This window comes from Leptosomus discolor, chromosome 3 (genome assembly GCF_034619465.1).
Source record: "Leptosomus discolor isolate bLepDis1 chromosome 3, bLepDis1.hap2, whole genome shotgun sequence".
In the NCBI taxonomy this organism is placed as follows: Eukaryota; Metazoa; Chordata; class Aves; order Leptosomiformes; family Leptosomidae; genus Leptosomus; species Leptosomus discolor.
The window spans coordinates 37824208-37840075 of record NC_141393.1 but is presented as its reverse complement, the minus strand read 5'-3'; the positions used below and the strand labels follow the sequence as shown (position 1 = coordinate 37840075).

Here is a 15868-nt window from a genome sequence, read left to right as displayed (position 1 = left end):
CATTATGGGATGTAGCTAATTCAGGTCACCTACCCTGTCTGGCTTGAGCCTGCCTGTCATGGCTGGGCTGTTATTCTACCCCAGCCAAACCAGGACACCTTACAACTGACAGACACTCAAAATCAAACTGATTTTTGAGCCCAAATGCACAACAGTTTGTTTTTAAGTACAAACACCTTTTCCTCACAAGATAGTACAGTATTGCTATGGTTTTGTTTTAAGCAGCAGCATGACTTGAAGCACAGAAAATTTACAGGAAAACACTGAGGGACTGCTTTAGCTACAGTTATTACACATTAGCTGCTTTTAATAGTTGGTTAAAATCCCTTTAATCACTGTTGTCTTTAAACAAGGCCTGAAAACCGAGCCATATCAGTCAATCTACTTGAAGCTTTAATGCAAGAGAAGTATTAGATGATTTTTGTTTAGAAGCATATACTGCATTTAGTGAATTACAGATCAGGAATCAGTCATGTTTATGCAATTATCTGTCCTCCATCCAGTGTACTTAAATTACAAAATTTCATATCAACAATAGCTGCCAAATTTGAATATGAACCCAAAGCATATACAAAAATTGCAGAGGCAATACACATTCCTTAGACTGTGATAGCCAAGGAATCTCACCAGCTGTTTCTGGTTAAAAAGATGCCTTGAAATGAATGAGGGGAGGGCATAAATCCAGTTGTTAAATTAAACTGTTTGGACAACTATGAGGAGACCTCAAAAATGTTTGTAGTTTCAGTCTTGCCTGGGAGGTGCATTGGAATCGACATTTATTTCTGTGGCTGATGCAGGAGCTAATTCAGCAGAGACGGTGTAAAAATGTCTGAGGATATGTGCATCATATTAGAGAAAGAGAAGGAATCTTGCAGTACGAGCTAGTACAAGGCAGCAAGTCAATAAGGCAAGAGAGAATTTCTGTTCCCAAAGACAACAATACTTCATCTTTCATCAGCATTCCTTTAAAGGGCATTAAAAAGGGATTTTAAATAATCCACAGTGAACAATTTTAAGGAACTACCACATTTTATTGTAGTTACCACTGGTTCAGCAAGTGTTTTGAACAATACAATCAATCAGTTTAAAAACCCCCACAAAACTAAAATTTCCCTAATATAATTTAAATCAAATGTTTACAAAAGGTTTGCTTAGTTTGTTTTATCTTGAATTTCCTCTGGGGAAAAAAAAAAAAAAAAAAATCAAGATCACCCAGGCAGAAAGGCAAAGACACAACAGTTTTTAATTTGTCTCAGCCTAATAAAATGTACTTTTAGTTTTCAATAAGCTATATATTATATTCTCTGCCACATCTATAGGGTCTGGAGGAAGTCACAAGAAGCTAATTCTTCTTCAGCTACCAGGGGATTAAACTCTTCAATATTCACAAAGTCATTACTTTAATTTTTCCTCAGAGGAGCTGGCCAAAAGCTCCGACGTCTGACCACAAAATTTCAGCTACGATTTAATTTCCAACTTAAAACCTAACAGTGGTTTAGGAAAAAGCGGTCCAAGACAGTGTAACACAAATCAAATCCCTCTGGCACTGAAAAAGCAAGCAGCTTTGGTTGTAGAAGATATCACCACAAGTGTTAACCCTGTGGCTCATATACTCAATTTCCAAGTTTCCAACCACCCCCACTGATGGGCAAAGCAACAGGAAGACAATGATTTAGCCACACAAGCCAGGAACTAAATGCTGCACACAACATACTTTTGAAGAGAACTTCTCTCAAACTTAGAATATCTGCCTCATAACAAAAATACCAAAGGGCAATCTGCTGGTCAGCTATGCTCCAGCAAGTTGCAAAAGACCAAATTAAAATTATTAAGTTCCAAAATCACTTGCATCCAAAAAGAACATGACCTGAAAGTGTTTGCAAGCTGCAGTACAGCATCAAAGCAGCAGCAGCAGACACTCGATAGCCTTCTACTAAAACTTCATCTAACAATCATGCTGAAGAACACTTGCAGTGCCGCCAACCTTTGAAACCAATTCAGACCTCATGACTCTTGCAAAAATGCTTTTAAAAATCTCCAGAACCAGGCTTTAAATGAGAAAGTCAGTTTCTGCATAGTTAATTGTTCTCTGCCTTTACATTTGCTGAGAAACCCCTAATACATGCCCTAATCACTTTACACACGTGGTACCTAAAAGGCAAATAAAGAAGCAATACACTTTTTTTTTTCCTAGACACCTTTAATCTCTTCAGTTAGTCATCTAATTTCAGGAGTCTACCTAGTTCTCTCTCTAATATTTCTGATTAAACAGTTATTATGCATCAGTATTGTCAATCTGGCATGAGGGTGCAACCAAGACCAAGCTACTGGTGGAAGAACATAGAGCTTGCAGTTCTGGTCTCATCCAGTAGATGTCTCGTACAGACGTCAACATCTCGGTCGCTTAGTGAGATCACCTATTGAAGGTAACTGCATTAGGCAGGTCTCTATTTTTAACCAAACTAATGAATACAAAAAAACCTTAACATTCAAAAGTTTTTTTCAGAAGAAAACTTGAAGGGCAACACCTTTCCTGTGACAGTGCTTTTAATTTACAACCAGATAAAAGTTCAGCCTATCTTTGAATATATTAACTTCCCCCAACTACCTTTAAATACATTTATGCATACAGAGTATGACCATTCTTAAAATAGAGTTTAGCAAGTTTCACAGATTTTCTCATATCTAGAGAGATAAATGTTTTAAGGAAACACTGAAAAAGAAACAGCATTGTGATGATCAACCAAGCTGAGAAGAATTACAAAATACATAGCTCCAGAAAATTAAGCATTTGCATTTACTTCCTGAACAGCATTATTTTATACCATCTCAGGAAAATCATATTTGGCATCCATGTTTTGAGATCAACTGCTTGCAGAACTTACTTTCAAATAAAAAAATAAAAATAATAAAACAACTGCAAAACTCAGACCAAAACATAGAAGTGAAAAGTTAGTTAAACTCCAGTAGAACTCCAAGCATGCCAGCCACTGCTATTCCCAGATCACCCTCTGGAGCAACACCAAGAACACGGCAATCAGCAAGCTTGAAGTCTATCAGTGTTCCAGAGCCATTCTACCTGGTCTTTAGGCAAGAACATGTCAGGTAGACTGCACTGATAGCAGAGTGATAGCTACGCTTAGGATTAAGAAAAAAGATAAACATTCACAGCATTGTTATCAGCAGCTTTGTAAATTAACTGCACGGCTCTTCAGACCCAAAAGGATCGCATCCACTTTTTTTTTTTTTAATTTGGAAAAAATATTCCAGCATGCTCTAATGCAAACTTTTACACTCTGGCCACCTTTTACTCAAAATTGCCAAGCCACAGGAAGGAGGGGAAAATAGACCAGGTTATCTGGGTTGATCTATAGATGAGTGACATCCTTCTTTGGGGCACCACCCATGAGGCAGTCACAGGCTCAAGAACAAGCCAGCATATCACAGAAAAAACACACCACCATTCTATCACTATTCTATTTCTTTCTCCTACCTGTCCAGCAGGGGCTTTACATTTCAACTGAGGATGCACAATTCAGATGTTTAAGCAGCGTAAGCATGTGAACAGCCATGTGAAAAGTTAGTGGGCCAGATGGAAATTGCGGAAAGCCAGATCCTAGTCGCAAGCAAACATCATTTCTTTTCAAACCAGGTTGTGCTATTTTGTCAGCTGACCGCATGAACAATAATTCAAAAGAAAAGAATTCAAACTACTCCTAGTGCAGCCACTGCTTTGCTGATAAAAACATTCTTAGGAACCAAAAACTCATCTCCTGCTGAAGACACTATCCTCAACAGCAGCATACTTACAATCTCAGGACCCTGTACATCCCACTGCTACTTATAAGAACAGCTCCTTCTTCAATGAAACAGAATTTAGCAAGTCTTTTCTACCAGAATTTAAAGATTTGCAGTATGCACCTTAAGACTAAGTTCTTCCGATCCAATTTTCTTGCAGTAAATTGGTAACAAAGCTAGGCCTAAATATGAAGAAAATACTAATTCTGACTGATCACTGTAAGTTCGTGGAAGTGTTCTTAAACATTTTTATGAAGACCTGAATGGTGTATATACCTGTACATCGTATACAAAAAGAAATATTCAGAATCTTTAAAGAGTAATATCTCCTCATTACCTGAGAGTTTACTAGAGCAAAAACTGTTACGGTCTAAACTCAGTGTTGCTTGAACACTAATATGTTTTAAGTCACTATTGGATTTCTATCTGAGATCAAAACCAATCCAGTTTGATTATAGGGTGTGGAAAAAAAAATAATTATTTTGGAAAAAAAAATAATTATTTTCCACATAGTAAGATTTTCATAACTTCTCTGTTCTACTCCTCTGCTGCGGCAATTTGCCACAGCAGACAAAGAAAAGCACTTGGTAAGATCTATTAAAGTGTTCAAGGGAAAAACTGGTTTCAACCTGTCTAAATTCAGAGCATGAGACACACAGTATGTATTTTTCCACTCATTTCAAGTGTGCAGCTGAGTTCAGAACTTTAAGACGACAAGTATGGCCACACTGCATAAAACCAATGTCCATCTAGCTCTGGACTCTGTCTCTACCAAGGGCCTATAACAGATGGCTAGGGAAATTACATAAGAACAGAGCACACATATATTGATACTCACTCCAATATATACATTTCTACATCTCCATTTGTAGGTCGGCAAATTTCTAAGCCAGAGATTGCATCAGTGACTCCTATGAGCACCTACACAAGTCCTGCCTTTCCAGATTATAGAAACCATGCAAGTTATTATCACTTTTTGCAAGGCCATCGAGAAATCCAGGTACTAGAAAATTAAGTGCTCCCTTGTTCTTAAATGAAAAGTCTAAGCAAAAAAGTAGCATTTCATCCAAAGTTCAGAGAGTGACAGTTACAGATAGATAGATAGGCAATCTGTAGCTTTGGAATGCATGCATATATAATATAAGCCTTATTTACAGGTTTTCTTAAAAATAATTAATTACATATTGCATAAATTAGTTACATTTATATATAAAAACTCTGTAAAGTCATCCTCATGCCTATATGCTTCACTCTTGTGTCCTAATTGCTTATTGTACCGTCATAAAAACTAACGACTTGGTAAAGTCAAACTGAGTCAGTATTAAAAGGACAGACTCCTGATTCAGCACCTTGTGCTCTGACCACGAAACCACACTGCTATTTTCCCACTGTAGAATCCAGCCAACAATTCCCCCAAATTTCCTGGGAAAATGTTCACTTTTTTAAAGGAAAATAACATCACCAAATTTTTTAATTCTTTCATTTTCTTAATTACCTGACATGCTGGGGAAAAAATCAAAACACCACAAAAAAAAAGTGCAGTCTCCACTCCATCAATTTAAAAGAGCATTTCTCATCCAAAATTTTTGTGTATTTTGTGTTTAAAGCACCTGACACAAGACAGTCCAACCTGTCTGTCACTTCTGACTTATGGGTGTGATGTGCACCTTCAGTAAAGTATATTAAACAAGTTACCTCTGTGAGGGATCCACAGGGCACTCCACCATGCAAGACTTTATCCAAACTACGCAGTGTGGTAGATAAAAAGGCTGAAGAGGGATTGACAGACTTCCTCAGTTTCATTTCATAAGCCTACAAAAGGAGGGAAAAACGCAAAAGAAAACAAACATACAAATCAGAAAATTTTTTTTTTTTTCTAATGGAAATAGCAAACTTCTCACATTTGCTTTTATCAACCTGGAATGACTTAACACTTGCCAATGAACAAACTATTTCTATCTTCAGCTATAGTACTCACTTAGCTCCTCACATTCACATCCCATTTATAGCTCACAAAATAAATTTAGGTTTGTTATATCTATCCCATCACAAAATTAAATAATAAGCCTTTAATAATGATGTGTCAAAGGTTTTCTCTGCTCCTATTCAACAAGCCTTGCTTTCAACCTGTAAAACTCCAACTTTTAAATAAGTAAACACTGTACGGTTAGTGACCAATGCAGAACACTCAGGCAAAACCAAAAACCAAGAACTCCCTGGCCAGCGTTCGTTTGAAACCATGCGGATCGAAGGGAAAGTTTGCTAAAGATTCCCAAGTCTTTGAACAAGCCTGGGCTGATCCTGTAACCATTCATAATTTTACACTTTTCTGAGGCAAAGAAGATGGGACATGTACAGAACTGAAAATAGCTGGAATTCCTACTGCCTCCGCTGACTAGAGGAACTGGCCCAAGATCAAAATTCTAGTCCATAAGAATTATTTGGGGAATCAATTTAAACCAGACAAAGAAGAAATAACAAAATGGAAACGCTGATCCAGAAACATCAAAACATGATGTTCCCAAAAGAAAGAGGTCTTGCTCACACCTTGCAGACATCTGCTAAAACTGACACGTTCCTCAACCACTGAGCATCATGAACATCAGAAGTTTGATTTTTAAAAGGAACAGTCCAAGATCTAAAGGCTGTTGTTCTAGTTATAGTTAAGAGTTCCACGAGGTTTTGGACTCCTGGCCCAACAACAGAGATTCCTGAAGCCCTGCCACAGCATACTGCCATAACCTGCCACGATTGATCACTCCAGAACACTCAATTTCTCTATGCCTGAGAGAAATGCAGGCATCAGATTTATCCCAGTCTTAAGATAGTCTGCTGGGAATATGGTGTACTATGGAAGAACCTCCACAGGAATCACCAATAACTAAGTAAATAACCACTCTATTGAATCCTAGATGGTTTAGTCCATACTTGTTGAGCCAATAAGTGAGAATTTTCTGCTGAAAAAATTTCGATCAGAAAAATTTCCAGCTAGTCCTACCCAGTAGGCTAAGATAAGATAGCTTATACCGCCCTGGTTTTGTGCTATCACTCTTCCCTATGTTATGATTGGTAGCATATTAGAATAACATTTGAAATTCATTCAGACCTTCTCTGTTCTTCAGTTGTATTGGGGAGAAATAGAAAAAAATAGCTTTCAAGACATAGAACAGGCCAGCACAAAACACAATGAATTTTACCTCACTCAAACGGGATCAGAGTTTATGCTCAGATTCACTTCAAGAATGAATACATGACCTGATGAAGAAGGATTTTCAACATATTTTAATTTAATCATTTTTTGTTTAACCTCTGACAGGACTTAAACCCTGTAGAGTGGAAACAAACCCTGTAGACCATGGAAACAATATTCTAGTCTAGCTTTCCTGCCTAATAAGGATCCTAAAATTTTACCCCGTATTTTTGTATTAGGGTTGAACAACTACATCCTTAGACAACCTTTTCCAATGGTAAGTTATGTCAGTTTCGAAAGATTTTCTTATTACTTCCCATTTCAGGGATTTATTTTATAATTTATCTTCCAGCCCCTGGATCTTGTTCAGCTTTTTGTTCAGCTAGACTCTAGAAACCTCTAATACAATTACCTTTTTCTACTCAGCACATAATGATCAAGTCATGCCTTAACTAACTTCCACTCTGATAAGCACAGTAGGCTTCACACTCTACTCCACACTACTTTTCCAGAAATCAGACTTTTACTCTATATCTTGGCATACTCTCAAGTTTTGCTGCCAGCGCTTCCAATGTCATATCTAGACAGTATTTTCCCCTTATTTATAACTCCTATTATCTAACTTTTTTCTTTTTTACTCAAAGATATGGTCAAACCTTCTTGCTACACCAGTCATGATGTTACATCAGTCTGACCTGAAGTCCATTTGAAACCCTGTGTTTGCAAAGATTCCCTCCACATCCCTTAAAAACAGCTAACATCCTCCATTTCTGGAAGTACAGCTCTGTATTGTACACATCTATCAGCTGGCTCTGTATTAACAGTCCTTGACAACTGCTGTCTGACAAACTTCAGAATCTGCCAAGTTGCTCAGCAAAGAAATTTGATTGAATAGTGATGTGTGGATGACAGGCAAAAGCAAATGCTACGCTACTTAAAATTTCCATCTGTCTGAAATTTATTGATTATTAACAGTTATTGACAGAAAAATAGTAATTAGCTAGCTTTTAATTCATTCAATATAAGTCATATTAATTCTGCATATCACTAACTTTAATGCAGTATGTTTGAGAATTTCAAGTTTCACAGAGTTACTGCTACACTTACTATTGCAATTACACATAATAAACTTTGTCATGGCTTATTTGTTTCAGAAAAAAAAAAGCAGGCTGAATTGTACAGGTCAGAACCGTCCATGTCCTCTCTCTTCTAAAAAGAAGACACCATTTTTGACATCTTTTCACCTGAATTCCAAAAAGAAAACAAAATCCAGGCACTGCATTGCAGCTAACACCCATTTCCTTCTTGCACTCTCCCCTGTTAGGCTACCTGTAGCCTAAACCACACTACAGCTCATTTACATGGGTGGAGAAAAATCCTCAAGAATTTATTTTCAGGATCACTTCACTTGGCACCAATTTTATGTCTAAAACCAATTTAAATTGAAACTCTTACTCCTTGCTTGTATTAAACAATGCTTATTTTTTTAGTTGCAGCGTCCAAACTAGAAGCAAATTTTATACGCTGGATTACAAGAGAGAATGCTGTATTTCCCCACTGCACTCAGAACTGATTCTGCAAGCCTGAACAAGACTGTAATGCCTAATAACAGTCACTGCATCAAGTGCCTCAGAGATCTAAATTTGAAAAGAAAATATTATTTCATAGTGCAATCAAACTGAGATATCACAAACCTCCCACGTAAAAAGATGAGTGACACTGTTTAGCTTTTTCCCAGATACCGTGTCAAAACCAGAACCAAGACAAGCTTACTTACTGTCTGCATTTTGGGAGCACAAGCTCGGCTGACTTTACAAAGAAGCTTCTGCACATCATAGTAGCTCTGTCCCGTCACTTTCATGAGCTCCAAGAGGGAAAGACATAGAAAGTCCTGAAAGATGATACAACAGTTCAGAGAGCTCAACCTACAAATCAAGACTGGGGACTAAACTGATGCAATTTATACACAACTAGTATACACTCCACAGGTCTGTGCCGTGTTATACGCTACTATGCTATAACTCTCCAATCTTTCCTGATAAGAGTATATTACAATAAATTGTACTCATATTTTAAAGGACATGAAGTCAAAGGACCAAACATTCCTGAACTGCACGATTGAAGTGCAAAAACTTAACACCTTTTTTGCCCACAAAAGTCTAGATCTACCTGAAAGACATTCAAAAATACATCATGTATTCTAGACTGCAGTCCTAGGGCTAGATCCTGTATTTATGGTGCATACTACTGAAATACACAGGGCCTCTTGGCTCTCTTTAGACAAGCATTCATAAGAACAACTTTAGAACATACTGCTGAATCAATCCATAACTGAAGTGTAACATCGCAGCGCGTTCACACACTAGAGTATGTAGCATACATGTGGTTTTGTGAAGCGCTCACAAATGGATGTCTTATTCCATACAAGTAGTAGCTGCACACCCCTGCTAAAATAAGGCATCTTCAGGTTCTTTAGAAGTGAAGGTAGTAAGTATGCACAAGTTTAAATGTTTTAGCTAGGCAGCCATTGTTTTAAAGCTGTATTTTTACAAGGCAGCAGGCCAGATGGAGCCTGAAATGCGCCCTACTTTATAGAAAGTAAAGCTCCCTGTAATTTAAATTACAAAAAAGTAAACAGTACACGCAGTAAAACACAAACACCACCCCCCCCCCCAAAAAAAAAAAAAAACACAACCAAGCCCCAAAACACACCCCTCACAAACACAAAGTAACCCTTTCACCTGACAGGTAGTGATCTGATGGCGACTCAACCTTTCACACAGCTCCTGAGATAACCTTGCTCTTCTTAGTTTCTTCGCGGCCATGCTCCCCAATCTACAGAGCAAACAAAAAATATTTTTGAAAGATGCTCAGAATACGACTATGCAGACGATTACACTCACTCCTTGCTAAAGAACAGGAAAGTGCACACACACGTGTGTGTGTGTCCATATATATATATAAAATTTAATGTGACATACACTTCCCATGTAAGCCTATATCACATTAAATTACATTACCACTCTGAAAGCAGATATGTTAAATTCTATCTCCTCATATTTGACCATGTATGAGATCATGCCAGTAAGAACAGAAGAGTCATCAATGGGACAGATGTTTCTGGGACATTAAGAAAGTCAGAAATTACTTAGTGGTGAACTGAACAAGAACTCCTCACGCTATACTCCACTGGAAAGAAATAAGGTTATCTTTGGATGCCTAAACACGAATAGTAGAGTAACCACAGTAAGTATTTAGCCCTCAAGCATATACTGCCAGAACACAACACACTGTTCTGGTGACTCAAGACTCATGACAGCTGTTGAAAGAACAGGAAGGATCCAGAAAGGAGACACTGGAAAGGCTGAAGGGCTGGAAACATACTTTAGCACACAAGATTCGAGATGGTCAAACTACCCAAACCCATCTCATAACGTTCTATGTAACAATTTGTGAAACAAACAATTAATAAATAGTTCTTTAATTTAGCCAACAGTCTAAAAGAAACCAGAGGCCAAAGCTAAGCAGATGAAGATGAGAACTATAATGAAATGTTTTATTAAAAAAGTGAACAAAAATACCAATGGACTAAGCAGCAATTGTAGTATATTCAGTCACTTAAGCCAATTGCATTTATTGAGATACCTGCTTAAAGAGTATCTGATTATTTCAGATTAAGGCTATTTTACATAGCAGATATGATTACACAGCCACTACAAGTTCTTCTCCCCTTACCCCTCAGCTATTTGCCTTTGTCCCCTTTGGGGTTTTTTGGTCATTCCATTCTACGGAACAGAACTCCACAGAATGGTATTCAGCTCAGTACCACCTGAACACATGTGTTTTCCTAACCTATGTGTGATGGGCGAGCACATCTCACACATATTATCTAGGCAACATTCCTAGCATTTATTTAGCCAGAAGTTTAGGCAAAATAAAAAGGTGTTTAAATAACACAAAGTTGCTACAACTTATGCAGATGCACAGGCCTCCACGTCTTCACAAGATGGAAGCTTTATTGCCTCCTCTACAAAAGTCCTCTTTAGACGGGGGGGGGGGGGGGGGCGGGATCAAAGGCTCGAAGCGCCCAGCGCCCTTCCACCAGCTGGACCGACGGCCAGCACTCACACAAACCGCCCGCTCTGCCTCCAGCATGATGCCGGTTTCGGGTTTTGTTCACGCCCCACGTACCGCTGCAGCTGAACAAACGCCTCGGCCCAGGCTCTGCGAACCAGGGTCGTGGCCGAGGCGATCGCAGCGACGCCCGCGGGAGCGCTGCCCCCTCCGCGGTCTCGGGGCGGGCAAGGGGCCCGGCGGGGGGGGGAGGTACACACACGTATATGGGCACGGACTTACACCGGGGAGCACGGGTGCCCCGGGAGACCCCGACACTGTCACCTCACCGGGAAGGAGAACACGAAGTGACGAGCCCAATACCTGAGGCGGGCGGCGGCTGCGCTGCGGCAGCACAGGGCTCCCCTCCCACCGACCGGCCCAGGTGTTTCAGGCCCTCGCCCTCCCGCCCGCCCCATCAGTCCGAGACCCTGGGCTGCGCCCGCAGCCGGAACCCTGGGACGGCCCGGCCCGGGCCCCCCCACTCGCCCCCAGCAACGCCTCAGGCACCCGAAACCTCGCTCCCGCTGCAAACCAGCCTGTCCCCCGGCTCCGGGGCGGCCCGCCGGACCGGACCGGGCCAGACCCGCCCGCCCGGGCAGGACGGAGCCCCCGCGCACCTCGGAACTTTTTGTCGATGCCTCCCCGCGGCGCGCGCGAGGAGGCGGGGCCAGCAGGCAAGGCCCGCATTCGCGATTGGCTACGCTCCCACCAATCCCCCCGCACCCGGTGGCACGCAGGGCATGCCGGGACCGGTGGTTCCCCGGGGCGGGTGCGCGCGCGCGCGCGCCGGCCCACGGGCTGTGATGGCGGCGGAGGCGGCGGCGCGGCAGGGGCCGTGCTCGGCCCCGGGGCGGTGGCGAGGCTGCACCCGCTCCTTCGGGAGGGCAGCAGCTTGGAGGGGAGGGGGAACGGGCCGAGCGGGTGTTCGGTGTTCACCCCGGCCGTGGGAGCCGCCCGGCCAGGCTGTCGGGGTGGAGTAAATGAGTGTGCACGAGGCACGGAAACCTCGATCCGGGCATCCTCGGGGGCTGCCTTCCACAGTGCTTCCGTGCTTTGCCCTAGAAATTCCTACCACCCTCTGCACATAAAGCGTCTGTAAAACTTGAAAGCCTTAAGCGCGAGGAGTTCAACTGTTCAATCGTTAGTACAGAATATACTGGAATGTTGATTTGTCTCCAAATTGAGGGCTTACCGACGGCTGGTCTGCTGCCAGCTCTGGCAGAAATGCCTTCTGACTGCGGAAGCTATTGCCCTGTAATGGGACTGTGCTGGAGGATCGGTCGTCAAAACACAACTGATACTACAAAGGTCTCTAGGGTGAGTTTTCCAACTCTCTCTAGCTTATACTAGAAAGTACTGAGGTTAGTATTGTATTTATGTTGTCTGCATAATCTTTACAGTTCTAGAAATCAACCTAACTGAAGAAAAAAACAGACCAATACTACCTGGGGCGCTTATTGAAGGCCTGTGCATTGGGAACTGCACGGCTGGGGTTTCATCTGTACTGAAAAAGAAACGTGACAGTGAAGCTGCGAAATACAGAACACTTCAGCCACTTTTCCAAACTAGCGAACAGGAGAAACGTGTCAAGAAGCTCACTATCATAAAATGCCCAAAATCAAATCAGAAAGGGTCAGTGGAATTAGTGTTTCATTCATACCCTGAAGGGAGTTTACATGCCCAAAGAAGTCCAGAGGATTTAAGAAGCGGGACAGGGAGTAAGCAGCCCATACAAAGGCAACTCAGAGCTTTAGTGAATAGCTAGCTGAACAGGGAGAGAAGAGACGAAATGGAGGAAGAGCTCCTCCTAGTGTAGCTGGCCTTTAAAAGTTGACCAAAAACATCAGCCACGATTGAGAAAAGCTGTGGAAGGAAAGGGGTGTCTGTTGCTGCAGTTTAGTTTCAGTGAAAATAGGAGGGCATGACCATAGCATAACTCTGTCATGGACAACTATTTCCTGCTTGGTACAGGGGTAGAAGGAGCTCTACCTTCCCACCAGAGGTGCAGGAAAAAGTAACATTGCCTTGATGATTTTTTCCCATCCCACGAATGGAGCAGGGCTTCCCTCCACCTCCAGGCCAACCGGCTTCCTTCCCATCTTCTGCAAAAACGGAATACCTGTGTTAAACCAGAGAACTGTTTTGGGATGTTGATTGAGGCAAGCAAATCTTACTAGCCAGGTTGTTTAGAAGATTTGTGAGCAAAACCAGTGTACCCTGGTGCCTCTGCTGCAAGTTCTTTGTATCTCATTTCTCAGTGGAGTCATGACTGTTCCACTCTCTACTTCTCAGACATGCAGATACAACTTTAAACCTACTAGCAAATAGTCATGCATCATCTTCTCCATGTAACTAACTCGAGAAAGTTAATATTATATATCCAGAGGATAATCAGAGAAGTGTTCACATATGCCTAGTCACCATCAATGTTCTCAAGCAGCAGCACAGCAGGCAGCTCCACAGCTTCCGCATGTTTGACCAGGACAGTAGTAACTAGGGAATCAGGGCACTCTGCAAACAGCTCTGCTCCATGACCTCGGTCAAGCCCCTTAATGGTAGGGTGTCTGTTTGCCTTCTCGGTTTGGGTTTTACCTATTTAGACTGTAAACAGAGTAAGCAGTGCCAGCCCGATAGCCTTATGTGTCAGGCATGATACAGCAGAGAGCTGCTCTAGCCTCAACCTTTAGCTGCCCCTGGAACTCAATAAGAAGGGATTAATAAAGCTAAGAGATTATTACTTTATAAGAACTGAGCTTCACCACATTAATTTAAGAAGGTCCTTTAAACTGGCAGCACTGCAGCAAGACTTACAGAAAGGCGAAGCATAACAGCAACAACAAACGAAGTCTCATGGAAGCAAAGTGCTCTAACATCAAACACGCCAATTAAAATAAGAAAGGGAATGGTGATTAGCTTGCTCAGGGGCAAGCCAAAAGGGAGAGAGTCTGATTTGAAGGGCACAGGATGAAATACTTAACAGTTCTTGTCCAAATAAATACTCAGCAGTTAAGTAATCCTGCAAGCCTCCAGAATTGAAAAGATAATGGCAAAATTTTTCCTTTCTGGAACAGAACCCACAGAAAAGTTTCTTCCTCAAACCCAAGACAGCCTTTTGTGAGCACCTTCAGATAATAGTTTCACATTCTGGAACATTTCAGATAATTCACTTAATTACTAACACAGCATCACCTTACTGATACTGACTACAGTCCTCAGGTTTATGACTATATTCCAGCTATCAATTCTTGCCTTAAAATTAGCAGCGTTCCCTTACCCCTGTGAAAGTGTCTTCCCATAAGAGTTCACTCTATGAGAACACAGCAACAACTCTGACTCACAAGGATAATCCAGATATTCAGAGCAATTCCCGGCCTTATGCTTGCTGACTAGTGACTAATTAGTCTAATACATTCTTATTCCTTGGGGTTACTTACTTGATGCCTACCCCATTCTTTCCAAAAAACCACCCATGTGCTCCTGAGACTGGAAAGCAATTACAGACCAGCCCGTGCTTTCCCGGGATTAAGGTCCCAAGAGGTTGCTCAATAACTGTACCCTCCAATGACCCTCCAATGAAGTATTCTCTCTGTTGCTGTCTCCCCAAAGGAGATGGAGATTTACTTCCAACCTCTTGAGGTTCCCTCATCTCGAAAAAGGATCTCACAAGGAGGCCTGCACCCTGGTTAATAGTGCTTTCTTTTCCGTGCCATCCATACCAGCACAGCTTTAGCAAAGCTGCTTCACTTGACACTTTCCCGGCTGCGTCTGCTCCAGGGATGGGGTAGCGGCAAAGGAAACTGTCTTTCTGTTGTTTCTACAAGCTGCTCAGCACAACCTCACTGTTACCATTGGCTATAATAAACAGATCAGAACCGACAGACCTGTGAAAAATTAGCTCATCTTCTCATTCTGACCGATTCTCCCCCTCCCCCAGTCCTCTGAACAGTCTGTGGACAAGATAAATGCTTCTCCCTCGGCAATTAACCTTTTTCCTCCTGCTCAGGAAGGATTAAACTCAATTATAATGAATCCTCCTCAGCTATTAGTGAGGACCTGTCTGACCACACACATTTACACCCAGGAAAAAGCAGCTTTTTTCTCAGGACAAGCAGAAGGCATTTCTCTGTTTTCTACCTTTTCACACATGCCACTGTGGATTCAGAACTATCCATCACCCCCAAAACCCTTTCAGAAATATTCGGCAGCCCATGTAGTGTTTTTGAATGAGAGCATCTGTACCTCCTACCCTTTTTACAGAACAGCAGACTAGTCACCTTCACTGCTATTGCAGGCAGAAGGACAGACCCACCTGCACATTACAGCTTTGAAAATTTCAGCTGCATTTGCTTTCTGCCGAAACTACAGCAAACAAAATGAGAGACCTCAGGGATTATTCCACTTTTAGCCTGTACTCATCTAAGCAGATTGCCCTCCAAGATCAGCTTCCTACTTCATTTGGCTTTTTCTGGTTAAAGGCACAGCAGGAGTCATTCAAGTCGTCGGGCTTTTTTTATTTCCCTGTTAAGTTTCTGTTAGAGGAGAGGGCCATGAACTGGTAGAGCAGCAGCATAATAATCAATGTGGAGTTGTATTACCAGAGCAGATCTTTACCCAAACATGCTAAACCAAATTTACCCTACATAAAGCAAACCTGACCTCCTGCTGCCTTTCGCCTGTGCCCTACCAGCACCCCTTTTTTACTGCCTTGTCTTGAGTTTCTGTTTACTGTGGTGCTAGGGGTGTCCTGGTAATGATGTCTGCAAC

The 15868-nt window shown here is 41.7% G+C and overlaps 1 protein-coding gene across 1 annotated transcript in view; it reads right to left on the bottom strand.

The window, feature by feature from the left end:
- RAD51B (RAD51 paralog B) overlaps positions 1-9813 on the bottom strand; it is a 405106-nt gene extending 395293 nt beyond the window's left edge. The window contains 3 exon segments of the mRNA XM_086462921.1: positions 5494-5610; positions 8766-8879; positions 9730-9813. Coding sequence (XP_086319047.1) covers positions 5494-5610; positions 8766-8879; positions 9730-9813 — 315 coding nt within the window.
- Positions 9814-15868: the final 6055 nt, after the last annotated feature.